The 22422-nt window shown below is 40.2% G+C and overlaps 1 protein-coding gene across 1 annotated transcript; it reads right to left on the bottom strand.

Annotated features, from left to right (window-relative positions):
* Positions 1-1032: 1032 nt before the first annotated feature.
* Positions 1033-16790, bottom strand: LOC110165940 (CYFIP-related Rac1 interactor B-like). The gene is made up of 11 exons (XM_055151476.1): positions 16744-16790; positions 10818-10891; positions 10276-10397; positions 8984-9089; positions 8683-8819; positions 7498-7575; positions 7228-7344; positions 6998-7077; positions 5569-5695; positions 1942-2012; positions 1033-1851 (listed from the first exon to the last, which is right to left on the bottom strand). The coding sequence occupies exons 2-11, from the start codon at positions 10888-10890 to the stop codon at positions 1782-1784; spliced, it is 981 nt and encodes a 326-aa protein (XP_055007451.1). The 5' UTR covers position 10891; positions 16744-16790; the 3' UTR covers positions 1033-1781.
* Between the last annotated feature and the right edge of the window lie 5632 nt (positions 16791-22422).

Genomic DNA, 22422 nt, shown 5'->3' with positions numbered 1-22422 from the left:
ACGTTATGGCTTCACAGATCTTCGCTGATTGGCCGGGGCGCGGTCTACAACTTCCGGGGTTCTTGTAAACCATCTTGTGTATTCTGATTCCTGACCTAGTCGCTGGAGAGAAATAAAATTGAGCGGAGACACTACGTTAATAGTTTTCTAGTTAACAGCTACATTTTACCATTGTTCAGTAATGGTAATTCCAGGGCTGAAATTATCTACATCATTCTAGTGAAGGTGTAAGGCATGTACAACAGAGGGGAGCACTTCCTGTATTACCACATGACATCACAAGGTGGAAGAGAGTGTTTTCTGTTTAAGAGAAGAACTCTAAATCTGCAGGGTTTGTGTGTTAAACATGTGTGAATGAAACAAAACGCAACTCCAGGTCTGTTTGAGATGAGCACCAGAAAAAAGCATAATATAAGCCATTTATACGGAAGCCGAGAGGGGTCACAACAAACGCAAACGCCGCAACAAATACAAATGCGACAACACAACAAAAAGCCACAACAAACCAAAAAAAAGCCACAACGGAAATGACCGCGGGACTCTATTTTAATGCAAACGCCACAACAAATACAAACGCCACAACACAAATGCAAATGCCGCAACACATTAAAAAGCCACAACGGAAGTGACCGCGGGACTCTATTTTCTGACGGACCGATCAAGCGGCAAGTGAAGAAGAAGAACTACAACGTGAAACAAATAATGATAAAACAATAAATTACCTTTACTTACGTTTCCAACTTCTCCGTTCCTTTACTTTTCACGTCGTGTTGTGGCGTTTGTATTTGTTGTAGCGTTTGCATTAAAATAGAGTTCCGCGGTCATTTCCGTTGTGGCTTTTTTTGTCGCGTTGTGGCTTTTTAATGTGTTGTGGCTTTTTAATGTGTTGCGGCATTTGCGTTTGTGTTGTGGCGTTTGTATTTGTTGCAGCATTTGCATTAAAACAGAGTCCCGCGGTCATTTCCGTTATGGCTTTTTTTTGGTTTGTTGTGGCTTTTTGTTGTGTTGTCGCATTTGTATTTGTTGCGGGCGTTTGCATTTGTTGTGACCCCTCTCGACATCCGTACATTTACGCATTTCTGCCGTCCAATCACATTCATGACCGCATGCTTATGTAAATATTTTGTGGTATGTTCCTTAATTAAATAGAGTTGTTTTTTTGTTTTTTTTCCCACATGATGAGCAGATGAAGCCCTACACCAGACTCCTACATGTGGAGCACCAAAGATAGTCTGGTTCTATTTTATTGAAGTTCTAAAACATGAGATGCTGTACTAATTTATCGTTAAATGTTATTAAAGGTGCATTGTGTAACTTTTCTGGTAGAGTGTCCATCAAATGCTTTTCTCCGTAGAAATGTTATTGCTTTGTCTGGAATGTTTCACAGTATGGGATTAAACCTTTGTATCTACGTAAGGCCTGCTTTTCTTGGTATTTTTGAGTTATAACGTCATCTGTAATTTAATAAATGTAAGTTAGAGCTGTTTAATGTCGTACTGTGGAATATTTCAGATAGAGAAATGACCAAAAAGTTACATTGTGCACCTTTAACGTCTTCAAAGTGTTGATGGTGTCACTGCTTGAGGACGAAGAACAAACTTGCTCTGTTTTGCTGACAGGTTTCTGAGCGAGGACAGTGAGGACCACGGCAGCAGTGTACCCAGAAAGTACCTCCTGCGGTGAAGGGACCAGCCCCTCAGCCTTTGGCCCGCTCCCCAGAGGACCTCCACACGTAAGAATACACGGAAATTAAAAAAAAAAAGCATCTCTGTAAAATGTTTCTAGTTCGGCTGCAGCATGTTCTTGATCTGTTTGGGCGTGGTCTCGTCGTTTAAGTGTTTGGTCGTGTACCTGCGGAAAGAGAGATCAGTGAGAATGGAGCGAAACACAGAAATGAGGAGAAGAAAAGGAGAGAACGAGGAGAGGAAGAGGAAGTCTAACCTGAGCGCATTGAGCAGTCCCTCCACGCTGTTCGGCGACTGCTCCTTCAGAAGTCTGATGCAGCCTTTTATCTGAAACACACAAAGACACGAACTCCTTCAGCAGAAGATCAGACCAGGATCAGCGTCAGGATTTATACAAAAGATTTATCCAAAAGATGTGGAATCGTCCCAGAGCCTCCAGAACACTACGTCCCCTTTGTGAGTGAAGACAAACCTTCAGCAGTGTCTCTTAATGTGCGTTCACACCAGAGCGTCAAAAAACACCCTGGACGCCTTTATTTGGACGCCTTTGCATTTGAGTTTAGACGCTCCCGACGCGCCTCTTTTACACCGAGGATGAACGGGAGAAAAATACTTGACGCGCGTCTGTTGCCCTGGAAACATGTGCCACGTCCTCGTCTTTTCCCGAAATGACGTCAGACCAGACTGAGAGAGACTTTAGTGTTTTTATTACATAAAACCATCAGCGGAGGAGATCGGGTCGACGACTGGGGCGTATATATATTTATACTCCACTAATGACACTGGTCCAGTCCTAGTCTAGTCCCTGTTTAGTCCCTGTCTAGTCACCGTCTTGTCCTGGTTTAGTCTCGGTCTACTCCCGGTCTAGTCCTGGTTAAGTCTCGGTCTACTCCCGGTCTAGTCCTGGTTTAGTCCTGGTCTAGTCCCGGTCTAGTCCTGGTTTAGTCTTGGTCTACTCCTGGTCAAGTCCTGGTCTTGTCCTGGTTTAGTCTCGGTCTACTCCCGGTCTAGTCCTCGTTTAGTCCTGGTCTAGTCCCGGTCTAATCCTTGTTTAGTCCCGGTCTAGTCCCGGTCTTGTCCTGGTTTAGTCTTGGTCTACTCCTGGTCTAGTCCTGGCTTAGTCTCGGTCTACTCCCGGTCTAGTCCTTGTTCAGTCCCAGTCTAGTCCTGGTCTAGTCCTGGTTTAGTCTCGGTCTACTCCTTGTCTAGTCCTTGTTTAGTCCCGGTCTAGTCCTGGTCTAGTCCTGGTTTAGTCCTGGTTTAGTCCCGATCTAGTCCTTGTTTATTCCCGGTCTAGTCCCGGTCTAGTCCTGGTTTAGTCTCGGTCTACTCCCGGTCTAGTCCTTGTTTAGTCCCGGTCTAGTCTTGGTCTTGTCCTGGTTTAGTCTCGGTCTACTCCCGGTCTAGTCGTTGTTTAGTCCCGGTCTAGTCTCGGTCTTGTCCTGGTTTAGTCTCGGTCTACTCCCGGTCGAGTCCTTGTTTAGTCCCGGTCTAGTCCTGGTCTAGTCCTGGTTTAGTCTGGTTTAGTCCCGATCTAGTCCTTGTTTATTTCCGGTCTAGTGTCTACTCCCGGTCTAGTCGTTGTTTAGTCCCGGTCTAGTCTCGGTCTTGTCCTGGTTTAGTCTCGGTCTACTCCCGGTCGAGTCCTTGTTTAGTCCCGGTCTAGTCCTGGTCTAGTCCTGGTTTAGTCCCGGTCTAGTCCCGGTCTAGTCCTGGTTTAGTCCTGGTCTAGTCCTGGTCTAGTCTGGTCTAGTCCTGGTCTAGTCCTGGTTTAGTCCCGGTCTAGTCCCGGTCTAGTCCTGGTTTAGTCCCGGTCTAGTCCTGGTTAGTCCTGGTCTAGTCCCCAGTCTAGTCCTGGTTTAGTCCCGGTCTAGTCCTGGTCTAGTCCTGGTATAGTCCTGGTCCGGTTCCGGTGTAGTCCTCGCGATCCGCTCGGAGATTGTGGTGTATATATTTATGCTCCTCTGATGTCTGTGGCTCTCGCTCTGGTTCTCGGGTCTTTCTCTTTCGTTCTGGATAATAACGTCGCTGCGTCACTGGATACTCGTCCCTGATTGGTTGATGCGGCACGTCTGACGCAAAAAGCTCAGCATTTTCAACTTCAGACGCCGACGCCTTGGACGCGCAGCAAAAACGCAGGACGCCCTAGACGCGCATCCACATAGACTTTATATAGAAACTCGACGCTTTGACACTCTGGTGTGAACACCTCTTTATACTGACTTCTGTTTGTGCTCAGCTTGTGATCTTTTCATTATTATTTCATTTTTAACTCTAGTGGAGTTAAAAATGTGCTGTTTTACTTTTTCTGGTGGAGGGTCCATCATCTGCTGGCCTCTATGGAGATTTTAGGAATATTTTTTTACCTAAAGCACAGGTGTCAAACATAAGGCCCGGGGACCAGACCCGGCCCTCCAAGCCCTTTAATCTGGCCCTCGGCTGATTTTCTACTAAAATATTTAAATTATATTTTCTATTAAAATATTGGTAATTTTCTGCGGTGTTTATCATATCAGCGTCTCCAGCGTCTCTGTACGTGGCCCCTCCCACCAGAGCAGCACAAATGAAGACTTGTCTCTTTCCAAACGCTCTTAAAGGACGATCGTTTTGACTGTTGACCGTGACACCCTCATCAGAAAAATGTCAAAAATGAGAAAAGTGGACGCCAAGTGCAGGATTTTACAAGAAAAATTTACTTATTCCTATTTGCATACAAGTTATTTTTAAAATGTTGTGTTGAAATTGCATTTTTCTTAAAGTTTCATGTTGTTCATAATATAATAATATTTTGTAAAAGAAAGAGTTCATCAATTAAAAAAGATTTCTGAAATAGATTTGTGTTTCTCTGTACAAATATTTGAACTTATTATTTTTGGGGTATATGCCATGAGATTTCTGATCCGGCCCCTTTGGGATCAAAGTAGGTTGGATACGGTCCCCGGACCAAAATGAGTTTGACACCCCTGACCTAGAAGGTTCCACAGAATGGCATAACATATCTCTATCTCCAAGGTAAGAAAAGATAAAGATAAGAAAGTCACCAGGTCAGATCGGTGGAACTTTTGAGCAATAAAACCACTGTAATTACGTGAGATTCAGGAGCAGGACCGCGCCTCGACCGCCGTCTCCTCCTCACCAGCGAACCACAACTCACTTTGACCACACCTCTAATTTCCCAGAAACCTCTTTGTAGCAGCCTTTCCCATCATCCCAGTTTGTCTCGGCTAACTCGAACCCAACGTCCCATCCCCTATATTGTCCGCCTTTCAAACATAAGACGTCTACGAAGGGGTTCTGTTCTGACCGGACCATCTGAAGATTGAGACCCCCGCCTAGAGTCTCAACCCAGCCACCTCTGCCCCGCCTCGAACATTATCAATAAACTTCTTCTTCTTCGCACTGTGTCGTTGTCGGCGTGGTCCTTGCTAGTGACACAAATGCGAGTTTAATCCCATACTTTGGAACATTCCAGGTAAAGCAATAACATCTCCATTTAGACAAGCAGGCGGCAGAGTCTCAACAGAAAGGTTGCATAGTTTGAAGGGCACAAAAAATTCTTTTGGTGAACAAAGGGCTTATTCATTTACCAATCACTCTCTGCATTCCTTCTCACACCTATGGTTTGAACTTTTGCAGATCCTTGGAGTCTCAGGAGCTGAAGAGTCTCAGGATTATGCTTTCTGCATTCTCACCAGGGACGTGTTCTGGTTATGTGTGTTTTTCAAGTTGTTTGGGGATAAACAGCTGACTAATTTAAATATGAGTTTAAAAATGTCCACACAAAAGTTCACATTTAATCTGAAAATGTATTTTTTGCTGTAACCTGACACAAGCTCGTTTTCTTTGTTGGATGATAAGGTGAATCACTGAGTAAAAGACTCACATCGATGTTGGAGGTCTTGACGAAGGCTCCGTGTGGGTGCACGTGGTCAAACAGGATGATCACTCCCACCATCACACGCAGACAGAACAGCACCGTCTCCTCCGAGCTGAAACGACTGCGGTACTCTCTGCGGGAAACAACGCCAGAGTCAGGACTGAGACAGAACTCAACCGGGACTAAACCAGGAGTGTAAGAGAATTGAAATAATTTATCCTCCACTTTACATACCAGTGTCTAAATTGTGGCTTATTTCTGTCTAACTGGAGCTTACTGGCCTTCACAGTCTCACTACACTTGCAATAAAACCTGCTCTTTTGGAAGTCACGCGCTCATACTACGATCGTACTATAATAATACTACGTTATATTTCCCGGGGCCTGTATTATTGATGGCGAACGCACTTCTCCTGCTTAAGACATCCACTTGGTTTCCAGCCTTTTACTTCAACGCTTTCTTAGACAAACCTAAAACTTTTGCAAGGACTAAAAAGCAGCGTATTCAGAACAAAACAAGGACAGAACTGTGAACTACTGAAGGACTAAACCAGCTCTAGACCAGCCTCTCAGCCCTTTATAGACTGTATTTATTTGCTGTTATAAATCAGGCATCATCAGATTTTTACATGCAAGGACTCTTTTTGGAACACTTTAATATTTTGCTTTGAATTTGTTATTGTTAAATACTAATTTTCCATGGACCAATTTTGTTGCATTTGCAGAAAACCTTCTCTAAACAGAGGTTTTCCTGCAAATCACTCGCTTGTTTGTCTTGGATGTGGACCCTAGGAAGAAAAGCCATTGTCTGTCATTGGCTAATGGGAACCCAAATAAACAAACAGACATAAAGCAGAATAAGCCTAAAACAAAAGTGTAGTAGCTGTGTAGGTGAGGCACGGTGAATGCTGAAATGGCTGAGAATGAGGCTACGTTTATATGATGTCGGTCTAAACAGAAGACGCAAGTGTCATCGCGTCTTCATGTCTTATTCCGTGTTTAGACAAGCGTTTTTGGGAAAAATCTGCGTGCATACGGTGACGCAAATGTGTGGATTTCGATATGCATGCCAGGTTTCTGTGTACTGTATGTATGTGACGTAAACGAGTATGCAACGTGAGCAGATCTGACCAGAGTTTTGCGTCTTGGGCAGTGTAAACGGAAACGCTACAGCAGATCGTATTCAATTTTTTCACTATGGAGGGTGGTTTCAGATTTTTGCGTTTTTAAGCCCCAAAATCACACCATCTAAACGAAAAGTCACTTCCGATAAAATACTTTGTTGTTTTTACCTGTAAGCTTTCTCGTGTATACAGACCCTGAGTTTGCTAAAGGTCTATGGACTCTGGATTATCAACAACTCTGGTTTGGATTCCTTTTGTAAACGTTAGCCTGATTTGTGTGCTTTACTGCTCAGTAATGAGGCGTGGACTTACGGCGTCTCCAGCATGACTTTGCAGACGCTGGCCATAGTGCTGAGGCAGTCTGTGGTGTTTTCCAGAGGAACATCGGGGTTCTGTCCAAACAAACACAAGATTATAATCAGTTTCATCATCATCACAGCTGCACCGCCATCTCCAGCAGAACACCGTGCACTCGTCACACTTGCACCAGCAGATCTCCTCCAAATTGTTATAAAAAGAGCAGATCTCCACAGAGTACTCACCTCTGAGACAAACCTGTTGGTGGCATCGCTCAGAGTCTTCAACATGGGCGTGGAACAGGCGTAAAACAAAGACATCTTATTGGCCAGCTCATTGTTCACCTCGTTCTGGGAGTCTTCCTGCAGGTTTAGAGACGGAACACTGTTAATGACACCAGTCCTGTTAGAGACCACTACCATATGTGTGTTTGTGTGGACTACAGCAGAGTTGGCTCACAGAAACACATCAAGAGCCACTTTTATTAGTTAGTAATACTTCTGTGAGTTACGTACTGTTAGTTTGTTGATCTTCCTTCGGCTGATGGTCCGTCGGTAATAACTGAAGTCATTCTGAATGGCCGGGGTGGTCATCTGAGGATATCAACCAATCAGAACACAGAACTAGATGATCCAAAGCATGTTCTTTTTAATAGGCTCTATTCACGCTTACGTCACAAACCAGGAAGACTTTTGGAAACATGCGATGACAACTTTCGGTGTAGTTACTGACACTGGGCTCACCGACTGACCCATTGAAGTAAATGTCAGTGGTAAAATGAAGACTGCATACGTATGTGCTGTTTGGAATCATCTTGAATCTGACGCACTCATCTTTTCTATCTCAGGGTCTTGTTCACAAGTGAGGGGAGGATGGAGCGTGAGATTGACAGGTGGATCGGTGCAACGTCGGCAGTGATGCGGTCGCTGTATTGGACCGTTGTGGTGAAGAGAGAGCTGAGTTGAAAGACGAAGCTTTTAATTTACTGCACAATCTTCGTTCCTCCCCTCACCTATGGTCATGAGCTTTGGGTAATAACCAAAAATACGAGATCTCGGCTACAAGAGGTCGAAATGAGTTTCCTCTGCAGGGTGGCTGGGCGCTCCCTCAGAAATAGGGTGAGGAGCTCAGAGTAGAGCTACTGCTCCTTCACGTCGAGAGGAGCCAGCTGAGGTGGCTCAGGCATCTTTTCCAGATGCCTCCTGGATGCCTTCCTCAGGAGGTGTTCCGGGCATGTCCCACCGGAAGGAGGCCCCAGGGAAAACCCAGGACACGTTGGAGGGACTATGTTTCTTTATTGGCCTTGGGAACGCCTCAGGATTCCCTAGGAGGAGCTGAAGGAAGTGTCTGGGGTGAAGAAAGTCTGGGAGTCCCTGCTTAGACTGCTGCCCCTGCAACGTGGCCCCGAATAAGTGGAAGAAAATGGATGAATCTCTTCAAATCGCATGTGCCCAGTGTGCTCGGAGTTGTGCATCAGTGGGGAAATGAACAGAACGCTACAGTGACCCCTAGATGAAGATAACTGGGCCATGTTCTGATTTTGGCAGACTATTGCGAACAGAGGCCGCCGGAAGTTGTCATCACATGTTTCCAAACGTCTTCCTGGTTTGTGACGTAAGTGTGAATAGAGCCCAAGAAGTAACAGATATGAGGAAAAACGGGTCAATCAGAGGTGAGGAGCAAGCGCGCGGTGGTTGCACCTTGAGCTCGTCGAAGCGCAGGGTGAAGTGCAGGATGTGGGCGAACTGTTGGGCCAGGGCCTGCTTCTGCTCCAGCTGCTGAGTGGGCGGGACCTCTGCACACGCCAGGACATTCAGCAGGAGGCGCAGGCTGGACTCTGGAGAGCACAGAGCACAAAGCAGACCTTCAGATCTTGGAGTTGTGCTGTTTCCATTGTAATCAAGTTTGAATTTTAGTATCGTGACACTTTGAACACCTAGAACAGATATCAACCAGACGGAGCAGAACAAAGAAGAGGAACATGTTGAACAAAGATCTGACCAAGTTTCTGGGAGAATTCATAGAAGTTGTGGAGTTTAGTGACCAGCGGCAGGACAGCAGCCCAGGCCCTCTGCTGCAGCTTCTCCACAGTGGGTCTTTGGATGGCCTGCACACACACGAGGAAGAGGGGGACAGTCTTTGAGTCAAACTGTTACGTAAAGGCATAAATATTGAGCCTTCAAAATACTCTGCATCTTCCATGGCCATTCCACTCTCACCCATCTTTTTTTTTTTTTTTTAAATCAAGCGAAATGTTTCAGTAACTTGGTGGTTTATAACATTTCGGAAACATATATTACATTTTAAAGATAGGTCTTGTAGGCATTAGTTACCACAGAGTTGATGAGCCCTAAGGTTTCAAACCAAGGGTGTAGATTTGCATAGTAACGGTGGGGACATGTCACAACCAATATTTAGGGAAGACAAAATACTCCTTACCAATATTTGTAATTTTATTTGAATAAACAAATTATACATTTATTCTGATATTTTTTCCAAACTCAATAGTATTAATTTAACATGTTTTAGTTCACATTTTGTTTATTAGACGTTCTGAGATGTATTCAGTGATATGATGACAGGGTTACTCCTGCCGCTGTTTCATTGGCTGTAACAGAGTGATGTCATTAGTGGAGCCAGGAGCCTAAACTGGGGAAGCGGCAGGACAGGGCCGCACCTGAAGATGTCGGCTTGAGCAGCGTGAGTAAAGACGCCGCACCAAACTTTGAAGAACTTTTCAAAAGGAACTTACTCGGCTTCATCTTCAATTAAACTTGTCTTATAATGAGTCGCCGCGGAAAAAGAGCAACTATCACCACAAGTGCACCTCTCAAACGGATCCCTACTCATGTGCTGTTAGCAGCCCGACTCTACAATATTCCGTGGAAAATGTACGGACATGACTTCACAAATCATCACCAACAAGCAAAGGGAAATCTGCTACCAATTTCTACATCACCATTATCCACTAAAGAATCATCTTAGAAGGACAATGGACACAAACTGAAAGATGAAACCACCTCTCACTTATTTTGGACCTGCCTAGACTCTGTGTTTTTGGAAAGAATTAATAAAACAGAGACAAAACTTCTTATCCTCTTTTACACTTTCTTATAAAGACATGCTGTTTGGGTTTTTGCAGTGTGCATCATACGAAAAGTAAACGATATTATATAATTCATCTGATAATCAAGTAACATGTCAGTTTGTTTCTTTCTGAAAGTCTAAGGGAAAAATAATATATCAGAGCTTGGAGTGACTGAGTTCCATTTAGGTTTAGGTGAGGACTGTACCTGCCGGATCTCCTCTCCTGCTCCTTTGTACATCTGCAGCTCCTCCAGAACCTCCTGGCCTTCCTCCAGCACCTGCTTCACCTGCTCCCACGTGGCTCTCTCGGCCTCAGACGGCTGTGCATCTGCAAAAGGGCAACTCCAGAAGTCACACAGGAAGTTTGTCTCATCTGTCTCATCTGTGTACGTGTGTAATACAAGTGATACTTTGCAGCTGAAGTCATCAACAGTTTTGTTTTAACACAATGTGACCACAAAGAGCTGACTTAGCAGGAACTACAACAGGTATTATGATCTGTGCTGATAAACAAGTCCCTCTCGAATAAGTTTACAGTCACAAACTCCTGAAAATGTGCTGTTTAAATCAGTTTTGTGCATTATCTTGAGTTTTTCTCTCTATAAACTTTTTTTTTTTACAGTGTTTGCTAATGTGTGTTTTGCATCACCATAGTAACGGCTGAGCATTTAGTCTATAGAGATACATGCAGAGGACCTCCAGCCACTGCAAAGTATGAGTAGAACGTGTTTCTCGTTGTGCATCTTACTCTCAAAGTCCAGGAAGAAGTTACATCCGCTGCTGTCCAGGTCCCGGGTCAGTACTCTGATCAGGTTCCCCATGCTGAGGAGAAAGTACAGTGTCATAAAGATGCACTACGGGACTTTTCATCTGCTTGGCTCCATGGAGATGTTATTGTTACGCCACGCAAATAAAATAAATAAACAAAAATAAAATACCTAGAAAACAAATACCTAGAATAATAAAATATAAAATAAAATAAATAAATAAAAATAAAATACCTGGGAAAAAAAATACCTAGAATAATAAAATATAAAATAAATAAATAAATAAAAAATAAATACCTAGAAAAAAAAACCTAGAATAATAAAATATAAAAAATAAATAAATAAAAATAAAATACCTAGAAAAAAATCCCTAGAATAATAAAATATAAAATAAAATAAATAAAAAAATAAAATACCTAGAAAAAAAAATAGAATAATAAAATATAAATAAATAAATAAAAAAAAAAAATACCTAGAAAAATACCTAGAATAATAAAATATAAAATAAAATAAACAAAAATAAAATACCTAGAAAAAAACTAGAATAATAAAATATAAAAAAAAAATAAAATAAATAAACAAAAATAAAATACCTAGAAAAAAAAATACCTAGAATAATAAAATATAAAATAAAATAAATAAATAAAAATAAAATACCTAGAAAAAATCCCTAGAATAATAAAATATAAAATAAAATAAATAAACAAAAATAAAATACCTAGAAAAAAATAGAATAATACAATATAAAATAAATAAACAAAAATAAAATACCTAGAAAAAACTAGAATAATAAAATATAAAACAAAATAAAATACAATAAAATAAATAAACAAAAATAAAATACCTAGAAAAAAAATACCTAGAATAATAAAATATAAAATAAAATAAATAAATAAAAATAAAATACCTAGAAAAAATCCCTAGAATAATAAAATATAAAATAAAATAAATAAACAAAAATAAAATACCTAGAAAAAAATAGAATAATACAATATAAAATAAATAAACAAAAATAAAATACCTAGAAAAAACTAGAATAATAAAATATAAAACAAAATAAAATACAATAAAATAAATAAACAAAAATAAATACCTAGAAAAAAACTAGAATAATAAAATATAAAAAAATAAAATAAATAAAAAAATAAAATACCTAGAAAAAAAAATACCTAGAATAATAAAATATAAAATAAAATAAATAAATAAAAATAAAAATACCTAGAAAAAATCCCTAGAATAATAAAATATAAAATAAAATAAAATAAACAAAAATAAAATACCTAGAAAAAAATAGAATAATAAATATAAAATAAATAAACAAAAATAAAATACCTAGAAAAAAAAAATACCTAGAATAATAAAATATAAAATAAAATAAATAAAAAATAAAAATAAAATACCTAGAAAAAAACTAGAATAATAAAATATAAAATAAATAAACAAAAATAAAATACCTAGAAAAAAACTAGAATAATAAAATATAAAACAAAATAAAATACAATAAAATAAATAAACAAAAATAAAATACCTAGAAAAAACTAGAATAATAAAATATAAAATAAATAAACAAAAATAAAATACCTAGAAAAAAACTAGAATAAAAAAATATAAACAAAAATAAAATACAATAAAATAAATAAACAAAAAAATACCTAGAAAAAACTAGAATAATAAAATAAAAAAATAAAATACAATAAAATAAATAAACAAAAATAAAATACCTAGAAAAAAAAAAAACTAGAATAATAAAATATAAAATAAATAAATAAATAAAAATAAAATAGAAAAAAAAACTAGAATAATAAAATATAAAATAAAATAAATAAACAAAAATAAAATACCTAGAAAAAAACTAGATATAAAACAAAATAAAATAAAATAAATAAACAAAAATAAAATACCTAGAAAAAAATCCTAGAAAAATTCTGCCTGAGAGCGAGGTCACCTCTTCACAGCAAATGTAAATATGTCATATAATTATTTAAATATAAATATAAATATTTACTATAAATATAATTTTTTTATTGAAAAAAATCTACAAAATACAATATGCACACGTGTTATTATTTGCCAAAAAGTCATTATAAAAAATAGGCCATGATACTTTTGAGGACTGTCTCATAGGGCAGTTCAAGTGGTAGAGGCAGAAGGGGCTGGGGGGCCAGTGAAAGGGGTGTGGCGGACCGGAGTCGGCCCACGGACCTTAGTTTGATGACCCCTGATCTGCACCTGATCTGACCTGTAACTTGGAATGGCAGAGTCACTTACGTGTTTCCATAGTGATAGATACAGTAAGTTTGATACCATACTGCGGAACATTACAAGCAAAGCGATGACATCTCAATACATGCATAAAGATTCTCGGACTCCTGGTCATCGTGCAATGCATACTGGGAAGGATTTTCAGAAAAAATGAGCATCAAACCGCCATGTTTGATTTTCCAGTGGGATGTGTCTATTGTCAAAGTCGATCTTTTCTAGTCTTTTGAACCATATCACTTTTGTTTCTGGTTCTGATATTGTCATATTTTAGTTTTAGGATTTGGACATCGTAATTGTGTGGTTGTTGGATCCTAACAGCGGAAAACGGCTCGAGAAATGGGCTTCGTGAATTTGTGAACTCCATAAATGCAAAAGGGAATCAGATGTGTGTGACTGCAAACCTCCGTTCAAACTGTTTCTCTTCCCAACGGAATCGAAAAATAGTGAAAGATGAAGGTGATGGGCAGGATTGATCCACAGGAAGGACCAAAAATGAAAACTTTGGCTGCCTAAGAAATCATCCCAAATCTCCATGGAAACAGACACATAACAACCAACACCACGGCACTTCAATACAGAAAACCAGCAGACAGACCCTTTACTAAAAAAGTCACAGATTGCGCACCTTTAATAAAAAAAAACAGGCTGGGAAAATTGTCACTAAAATGCCTTAAAAAAACTAGTGTCATCAGCTTGTTTCCACAGTTTAATGCAATACTGTGGAACATTACAGGCAAAGCAATGACACCAAAATAGAGCAGAATAGATTGTCTCACCTGCTTGTCACCATGGAGACGTTATTGCGTTAAATCCACAGTATGGCATTAAAGTTAAAGTTAAGTTAGTTTGCATTTATTCACTTACAGGTGTTTTTGTTGTTTTGTAATACATGAGTGGGGTCGCCTCTGCACAGATCTGACCCGTAACTTGGCCTTCACTAGCTTCACTTACTTGTCTCCATGGAGGTAGACAAGTTTGATACACATATTGTGGAACATTTCAAGCAAAGCAATGACATTTCAATGCAGACACTTTTCCAGAAATGTAACACGCTTGTCACCATGGAGACGCTGTTGCTTTGTCTGGAATGTTCCGCAGCATGACATTAAATTTATCCAGCGTTTATTCACTTACAGGTTTTGCCTCAAAAGTAATTTATTTTTACTTTGAGCGAGGTCGCCTCTGCACAGATCTGACCCGTAACTTGGATAACTTGGCCTTCAGTAGCTTCTTTTACGTTGTCTCCATGGAGATAGACATGTTTTATAGCACACTGCGGAATATTTCAAGCAAAGCAATGACATTTTGATACAGACAAGCAGCTTGCAGTCACTTTACTGGAAACGTAACCCACTTGTTACCATGGAAACGCTGTTGTTTTGTCTGGAATGTTCCGCAGTATGACATTAAAGATACCCAACGTTTATTCACTTACAGGTTTTGTCTCGAAAGTCATTTATTTTTACTTTGAGCGGCATCGCCTCTGCACAGATCTGACCCGTAACTTGGATAACTTGGCCTTGTAGCTTCTTTTACTTTGTCTCCATGGAGATAGACAAGTTTAATACCATACTGCAGAACATTATACGCAAAGTAATGACATTTCAGCACAGATAAGCAGCTTGCAGACACAGAAAATTAACCTGCTTGTCACCATGGAGACGCTGTTGTTTTGTCTGGAATGTTCCGCAGTATGACATTAAAGTTATCCAGCGTTTATTCACTCACAGGTTTTGTCTCGAAAATCATTTATTTTTGCTTCGAGCAGGGTCGCCTCTGCACAGATCTGACCCGTAACTTGGCTTTTTAACTTCACTTACTACTTGTCTCCTTGGAGATAGACAAGTTTAATACCATACTGCGGAATATTTCAAGCAAAGTAATAACACAGGAGAACAGACAAACATCCTGCAGACACTTGACTAGAAAAGTAACCGGCTTGTCACCATGGAGACGCTGTTGTTTTGTCTGCAATGTTCCGCAGTACGACATTAAAGTTATCCAGTGTTTAGTTACGTACAGATTTTGTCTCAAAAGTCATTTATTTTTGCTTCAAGCGGGGTCGCCTCTGCACAGATCTGACCTTTAACTTGAATAACTTGACCTTGTAGCTTCTTTTACTTTGTTTCCATGGAGATAGACAAGTTTTGATACACATATTGTGGAATATTTCAGGCAAAGTAATGACATTTCAGCACAGACAAACAGACACTTGACCAGAAAAGTAACCCACTTGTCACCATGGAGACACTGTTGTTTTATCTGGAATGTTCCACAGTATGACATTAAATTTATCCAGCGTTTATTCACTCACAGGTTTTGTCTCAAAAGTCATTTACTTTTGCTTTGAGCGGGGTCGCCTCTGCACAGATCTGACCCGTAACTTGACTTTCTAGCTTCACTTACTGCTTGTCTCCATGGAGATAGACAAGTTTAATAACACACTGCGGAACATTACAAGCAAAGCAATGACATTTCAGCACAGACAAATAGCTTACAGTTCATTTACTGCAAAAATAACTCATTTGTCACCATGGAGATGCTGTGGTTTTGTCCAGAATGTTCCACAGTATCACATTAAAGTTAGCCAGCGTTTAATCACTTATAGGTTTTGTCTCAGATATCATATATTTTTACTTTGAGTAGGGTCGCCTCTGCACAGATCTGAACCGTAACTTCGATAACTTGGCATTCAGTAGCTTCACTTACTTGGTTTCCATGAAGATAGACACGTTTAATACCACACTACGGAACATTTCAAGCAAAGCAGTGACATTTCATTGCAGACACTTTACCGGAAAATTAACCCGCTTGTTACCATGGAGACGCTGTTGTTTTGTCTGGAATGTTCCGCAGTATGACATTAAAGTTATCCAGCGTTTATTCACTCACAGGTTTTGTCTCAAAAGTCATTTATTTTTGCTTTGAGCGGCATCGCCTCTGCACAGATCTGACCCATAACTTGGCATTTTAGCTTCACTTACTACTTGTCTTCATGGAGATAGACAAGTTTAATACCATACTGCGGAACATTTCAAGCAAAGCAATAATATTTAGATTCAGACAAACAGCATGCAGACACTTTACCAGAAACATAACCCACTTGTTACCATGGAGACGCTGTTGTTTTGTCTGGAATGTTCCGCAGTATGACATTAAAATCATCCAGCGTTTATTCACTTAGAGGTTTTGTCTGGAAAGTCATTTATTTTTACTCTGTCTCCATGGAGATAGACAAGTTTGATGCCATACTGCGGAACATTTCAATACAGACAAACAGCAGACACATTCTACACTAGAAAAGTTACGCATTACACCTTTACCCTGCCATAAAAACCGGGTTGGGCAACAGCGTTCAGGGCAGGACAGATAAACTCAAGCGACACAATGCACTCTGTCAATAAGTAACAGTAATTTGAGAAAAAAAAAAAAAAAACTTTGCAGCTCATTCTAAGTCAGAGAGCAGGAAGCATTGTTGAAGCTCGTTCCCCCGGGGCAGGCATTTTTGACGGACAGATCCAGACTTGCCCGGCCGCCGTGACTCACCCATCACTCGAGTTTTCCCACTAAATCTCTCTTTATCCCTCTGCAGACGCTCTTTCCAAACCGGCACCCGAGCACCCACCCGCCCACCTGCCCACTGACCTGCCGAGGAGTCCGAGCGCGCCCAGTGCAGACCCGCTCCAGGTGTGATCCAGGTGTGAGGAGGGTCAGGAGCGACGCAACCCGGAACGCAAACCCGAGGAGGCGTGTGACCATAAAAGGAGTGGTGCGGTCGGGAGGAGGTGGGCAGCGGCCAATCGCAGAGCGGGACCGCGGTGACAGAGGGGATACTGAAAGCGCATAGGCTGCAGCGTGGAATGATGTGAAAAAGCTGTGTTTTTATGAACTATGTCGAGGAGGGATCTGTGAGGTTTTGAATACAGATTTGAATTCAGTTGTGCATATTTTAAACACCCACAAGACATTTTAGAAAATACTATTTTATTAAATATATCACACAAAACTGACTCTTTGAGCTTTAAGCCGTGTTATAATGTAACCTCCTCAAAAACAAACCCAGAGTTGTGTTTTGTTTCATTCACACAATTGAGTAATCATTTTTATTAAAGTTCTGGAATTTTACGGTCGGGTAGTGATTACACACGGGCAGGTCAGGATTAAATTAAGACTAAACTGGGACTACACCAGGACTAATCTTGGATTTAAGAGAGAGAGAGAACCCCGAGCCCGTGGAGCAGAGTGTCCGCAAAGCACGATCGGGCGACGGCTGTGCTTAGTCCCGTGCAGCACGGAGCTCCACGCCGGCCCTTTCACAGTCACCTGACAGTCTACGCGGGCGCGCCTCCAGGCTCATCCTGACAGTGAGTCCTGGTTCAGTCCTGGTTTAGTCCTGGTTTTGACCGGTTTTAGTCCTGTTTTAGTCCTAGTTCAGTCCTGGTTCAGTCCTGGAATCAGTCCTGGGTTAGTCCTGGTTTAGTCCGTAGCATGTGTGGTGCAAAAGTATGGCAATGTTTCTTTTGCTCAATAAACGCCTGTGAAGTGATGACGTATTTTTCACAGTCGAGTCGCGTCTGTGAATTCATATTCGTACTGAAGTTTCATTTAATTTTGCGATTGTAATTCTTGAAGTCGTAACTTTTCAAGTTCACATTCTGATGGATTCTTCAGTTAGGAAGTTTGTAATTTGTGTGTGATTAATCACGGGTCCGGGCGGGTGAGAGTTTAACTTTGATATAATCATGGTCGGGTGCGGTGCTGTACTGCGTGGGTGTGGGACTCGGTCTTGTCTTGGTCTCAACATCTGACACTGGACAAGTGATAAAACATAAATAGATTTATTAAAATATTTATATATATGTGCCAAAATAACAAGTAAAATACAAATAAATTCAAATGAATGTCCAAAATTACAAAGATGGTTTTGATTTGATCTTGAAGGGCCGTGATCTCAGTTTTGTCTCAGTCTTGTCTCGGTCTCGGCCTTTAAGACTCTTGGTCCTGTCTTGGTCTCGACTCTCAGAGGTCTTGATCTTGTGGTCTCAGACAGATCTTGGTCTTGATTAGTGCGATCTTGACTACAACAGTAGCCTAAACATGCAGGGTTCATGTGAATGAAACAAAACACAACTCCACATGTTCGTGATGAGGAAACAACACTTTAACATAGATCAGAAAGTACTGTAATATGTGCCCTTTAATGCCCCAATTGTGTGACTTTTAGCCAAAAACTGGACTACAATAATCAGTCAGAGTTTATTTATGCAGCTCTTTCATATACGATGCAGCAGAAAGAGCTTCACACAACCACAACAACAGAAAAAAACAAATTTATAATAAAGAAAAAAGCAAAATAGATTAAAAAATATTCAAAAATATAATTCAAAGATGTGAATTCTTACTGAGCAGGCTTGCATCTCCACAAACCTGACTCTTACTTGGCCTTGAGGACCGCCTGCTTCTGCTTGTTTCCACTGTAGCAACAGAAATAAAACAGTTTGTAATTGTATTTTTTACTAAAATTTAATGCTTGGTGTAAAAGGATTCCAAGTATTCAGAATACAGTTCTCTGACGGGCTCATGTAATGAAATAAGTTACAAAATACATTTAAATTCAAGTAATCAGTATTCTGTAACTAAATACTCTTTACAAGTATCCTTCCCAACTGTGCACATAAATACATTCATAACACAGTTTCAACACAAAGTTATATTCAAACATTCAGTGATTTGAGATATTTTTTGGTATTTTGAGTCACTTTAGGTGAAATTGTGAATCAGTGCTTAGTCAGGTTGGCGCCACCTAGTGCCTCCGCTCAATTTCATTTCTCTCCAGCGACTTGGTCAGGAATCAGAATACACTAGACGGTTTACAAGAACCCCGGAGGTTGTAAACCGTGCAGCGGCCAGCGATTGGTTAAATAAAAAAGTGTTGAGCGAATGAATCCTAATGCTGAGAGGTAAGATGGTTTCCACAAAGTGAAACTGTCTGAGGAATCAGGTTAAGGAGGAACTACCTGTTTATATAAATAAACAGTGTTTTGGAGTAACAAATTACATGTACTGGAGTTACATAATCAGAGTACAAATTATGAGTAACTGTATTCAGTTACAGTTACTGTTTCAGTGAGTGGTAATTGGATTACAGTTACTTTGTTGAAATAAATGGATTATGCGGCGGGATTTTCCTGTTTTCACATTTTGGCCTAAACTAGGTCTAAACCAGGTCTAAACCAGGAATAAACTAGGACTAAACCAGGAATAAACCCGGAATAAACCAGGTCTAAACGATATGACACCTAACAGTAGGTTGGGCATAATTTAAGGCAGCAGTGATCTTATATAAAAATCATTTCTCTATCAATAATATGTTTAATCTGGTTAAGGACAGACTGGTCTTTTTGTGTCTTTTAGCAGATAAAACATGTTCATCTTTGCTTCTCTACAGTAAACAAAAGCCTGTTGATGGAGACTTGGGCTCAACAGACAATGTGAAGAGAACAAATAAGAATTTTCAGCATGTGGTTGGTACATTCATGTAGTTTTAAAAAGCATGACAATATCAAGTAATCCAAAGTATTCAGATTACGTTACTCACTTTAAGTAATTTAATGTATTACGTTACAAACTACATTTTGGGGTATGTAATCTGTAATCTGTAGGGGAATACATTTTAAAAGTAACCTTCCCAACACTGAATATAAATATATGAAGAGTACAGCAGGTACAGGGAGTTGGCAGTTTAAATGAGGCTAAAAAGAAGGCAATTTTAAAGCTTAAGTAGAAGAACTCTACTCTGAGTTTGTACTTGTTAAGACTTGTGTCTTAATGGCATATGAAATCAAGGACATACACAATTACAAACAATTGCTTTAGTGGAATAAAAATATAGATTTCATCCAGTCTTGAGCAAATCCTCTCGACTGTGCTGCTCAAAATAATAGAAGTTTAAGTTTATTTCACTTATTTAGAGTCATGCAGCATTTGGGTGGTGTCACCTAGTGCCTCTGCTCAATTTCATTTCTCTCCAGCGACTAGGTCAGGAATCTGAATACACTAGACGGTTCGCAAAAACCCCGGAAGTGCGAGTTTGGGCAGCAGCCAATCAGCGAAGAGCCATATATTCTGTGTTGTCAACAATTCCTGAGATCGAGGATTTAAAGCCGGAAAAAAGAGAATGTTTGGTGAATTTTATCAAGGGAAAAGACGTTATTGTTCCTTCTTCCTACGGGATTTGGGAAAATCTTAATATACCAGTTTGCCCCATTAGTGGTGCATTACATACGTCACGACTAAATAACAGCGATTAGTTAAATGATAAAAAGTACCTGCCTACAGTCAAGCAAATGAATTCTAACACTGCGAGGTCAAACAGTTACTATGAAGTGAAACTGTCTGATGAATCAGGCTAGTATTTGGGTGGAGCCCACACAGAAAGCAATGAGCAGACCCATTTTACATTTTACTGACACACATTAAACACACATTGTCTCTGAGAAAACACGTAAACAGACAGATCACCTCAGCGACACAGAGGACAAATAAAGTTTAATTTAACCTTTCTTTTTTAGACCATGTCTCCACGCAGAATGTTACTCATTTGGTTCATTAAACAGAAGAGTGAATGGAAAATGGGTTTTAAAGATGCACTACGTCCTTTTCTGATGGTGAGTCAACCTGTTTGTTTCCATGGAGATGTTGTGCAAGGACATTAAAGGTCAGTCCGTGTATCATTCCTTCATTCGTTTTTCAATATAAAACCAAAAAATAAGAAAATGAAAAAAACAACAGTTTTCTTCATTATTTGTCTCCAAAACCAAAATGAAAAAAAACAGATAACGATTTGTTTTTTCAGTTTTCGATTTTGTGTTTAAATGAAGAATGGAAAAAAACAAAATAAAGGCCGTTTCCCATTTACGTGACTTCCCTGACTGCAATGCCAACGGACTGAACCAGGACTGATCCAGGTCCGGGACCAGACCGAGACCAGACCGAGACCAGTCCGAGACCAGTCCGAGACTGAGATCAGAACTGAGATCGGGACCAGAGCGAGACTGAGACCAGACCGGGACCAGAGCGGGACTGAAACCGAGACCAGACCGGGACCAGACCGGGACTGAGACCGAGACCAGACCGGGACCAGACCGAGACTGGGACTGAGACCAGGCTGGGACCAGACCAGGACCAGACCGGAGGCTCAGAGCCCACAGCAGGGCCGGAGCTCGAAGCTGAGGCTCAGAGTCTGCCCTGGTCCCGCCCTGGTCCTGTTCTGGTTCCGGTCTCGTCCTGGACCTGGATCAGTCCTGGTCCGTATGCAGCACAAAAGTCCGGCATCGCAGTCACGGAAGTCACGTAAAAGTAATTTAAACACAAAATTGAAAACCGAGAAAAGGAATCATTATCTGTTTTTTCATTTTGGTTTTGGAGACAAATGATGAAGAAAATATTTGTTTTTTCATTTTCTTATTTTTGGTTTTATATTGAAAAACAAATGAAAGAATGATACACGGATTAAGGTCTCTTCTGTCTTGCATTTGTTCATTTGCATGCTTTGTTTTTTCATTGTCAGATCAAATTTTGAAAACTCGTGGATTCTTACTGTGAGTTGGGCTTGCCTCTCCACTGATCTCAGCTGTAAGTTTGCCTAATTTAAACCCATGCCAGAGTTAGAAGTGCGTGTGGTTTATGTTTCATGTCTCTGTAATTCCTGGATCCATCTCGGCGCTTGCTGTGTAAGAGTGAGAATCCGTCTTTGCGCTCGCTGGTGTGACGGTGCCGACAGGTGGTGGGAGAACAACCACATTCAAATATTCATCGTGTTATTTTGTTTTTGTGTTCAGATTGACTCACTTCAGAGTGACACACACATGGATCCGGCCTGAGTCAGGTTTGGGTCTATCCACGTGAAACAAAACCTGACACAAAGTTTAACGCCTAGATCTAAGGTGATGTGGTGGAAGCTCTATTGGTTTATCTCAAAGTGGAGTCCAGGGACCGATTTACTCAACAAAAATGTCTTTATATTAGTCTTGAGTCCACAGGAATGTACTATTTTAACATATTATATAATGAGAAAACATGACAGATTGTTGTACATGTAGTTTTAAATGTAGTGTAAAATATCTTTCAAGGGGCCCAGTCTCAGCAGACTTTGGGAATGACTTTGGGTACTTTAGGGTTTGCCTGATTCATCAGCCGGTTTCACTTCGTGGAAACTGTCTGACCTCCCAGCATTAGGGTTCGTTCGCTTGATGGTAGGTAGGTAATTTTTTTTATTTAACCAATCGCTGCTATTTGGTCGTGACGTATGTAATGTGCCAAATT

The sequence above is a fragment of the Boleophthalmus pectinirostris genome, unplaced genomic scaffold (assembly GCF_026225935.1).
Source record: "Boleophthalmus pectinirostris isolate CB_2022bp ecotype Guang Dong unplaced genomic scaffold, ASM2622593v1 HiC_scaffold_16, whole genome shotgun sequence".
Taxonomy (NCBI): Eukaryota; Metazoa; Chordata; class Actinopteri; order Gobiiformes; family Gobiidae; genus Boleophthalmus; species Boleophthalmus pectinirostris.
This window is presented reverse-complemented; position numbering and strand designations above follow the sequence as displayed.

What these genes read in the sequence shown, in the direction of transcription:
- LOC110165940 (XM_055151476.1), bottom strand. Translation starts at nt 10,890, where the DNA reads ATGGGGAACCTGATCAGAGTACTGACCCGGGACCTGGACAGCAGCGGA. An exon ending in CTTCTTCCTGGACTTTGAGA is followed by an intron (nt 10,398 to 10,817) that starts GTAAGATGCACA and finishes GCCCTTTTGCAG; the next exon opens with ATGCACAGCCGTCTGAGGCC. An exon ending in TGCGCTTCGACGAGCTCAAG is followed by an intron (nt 7,576 to 8,682) that starts GTGCAACCACCG and finishes TGATATCCTCAG; the next exon opens with ATGACCACCCCGGCCATTCA.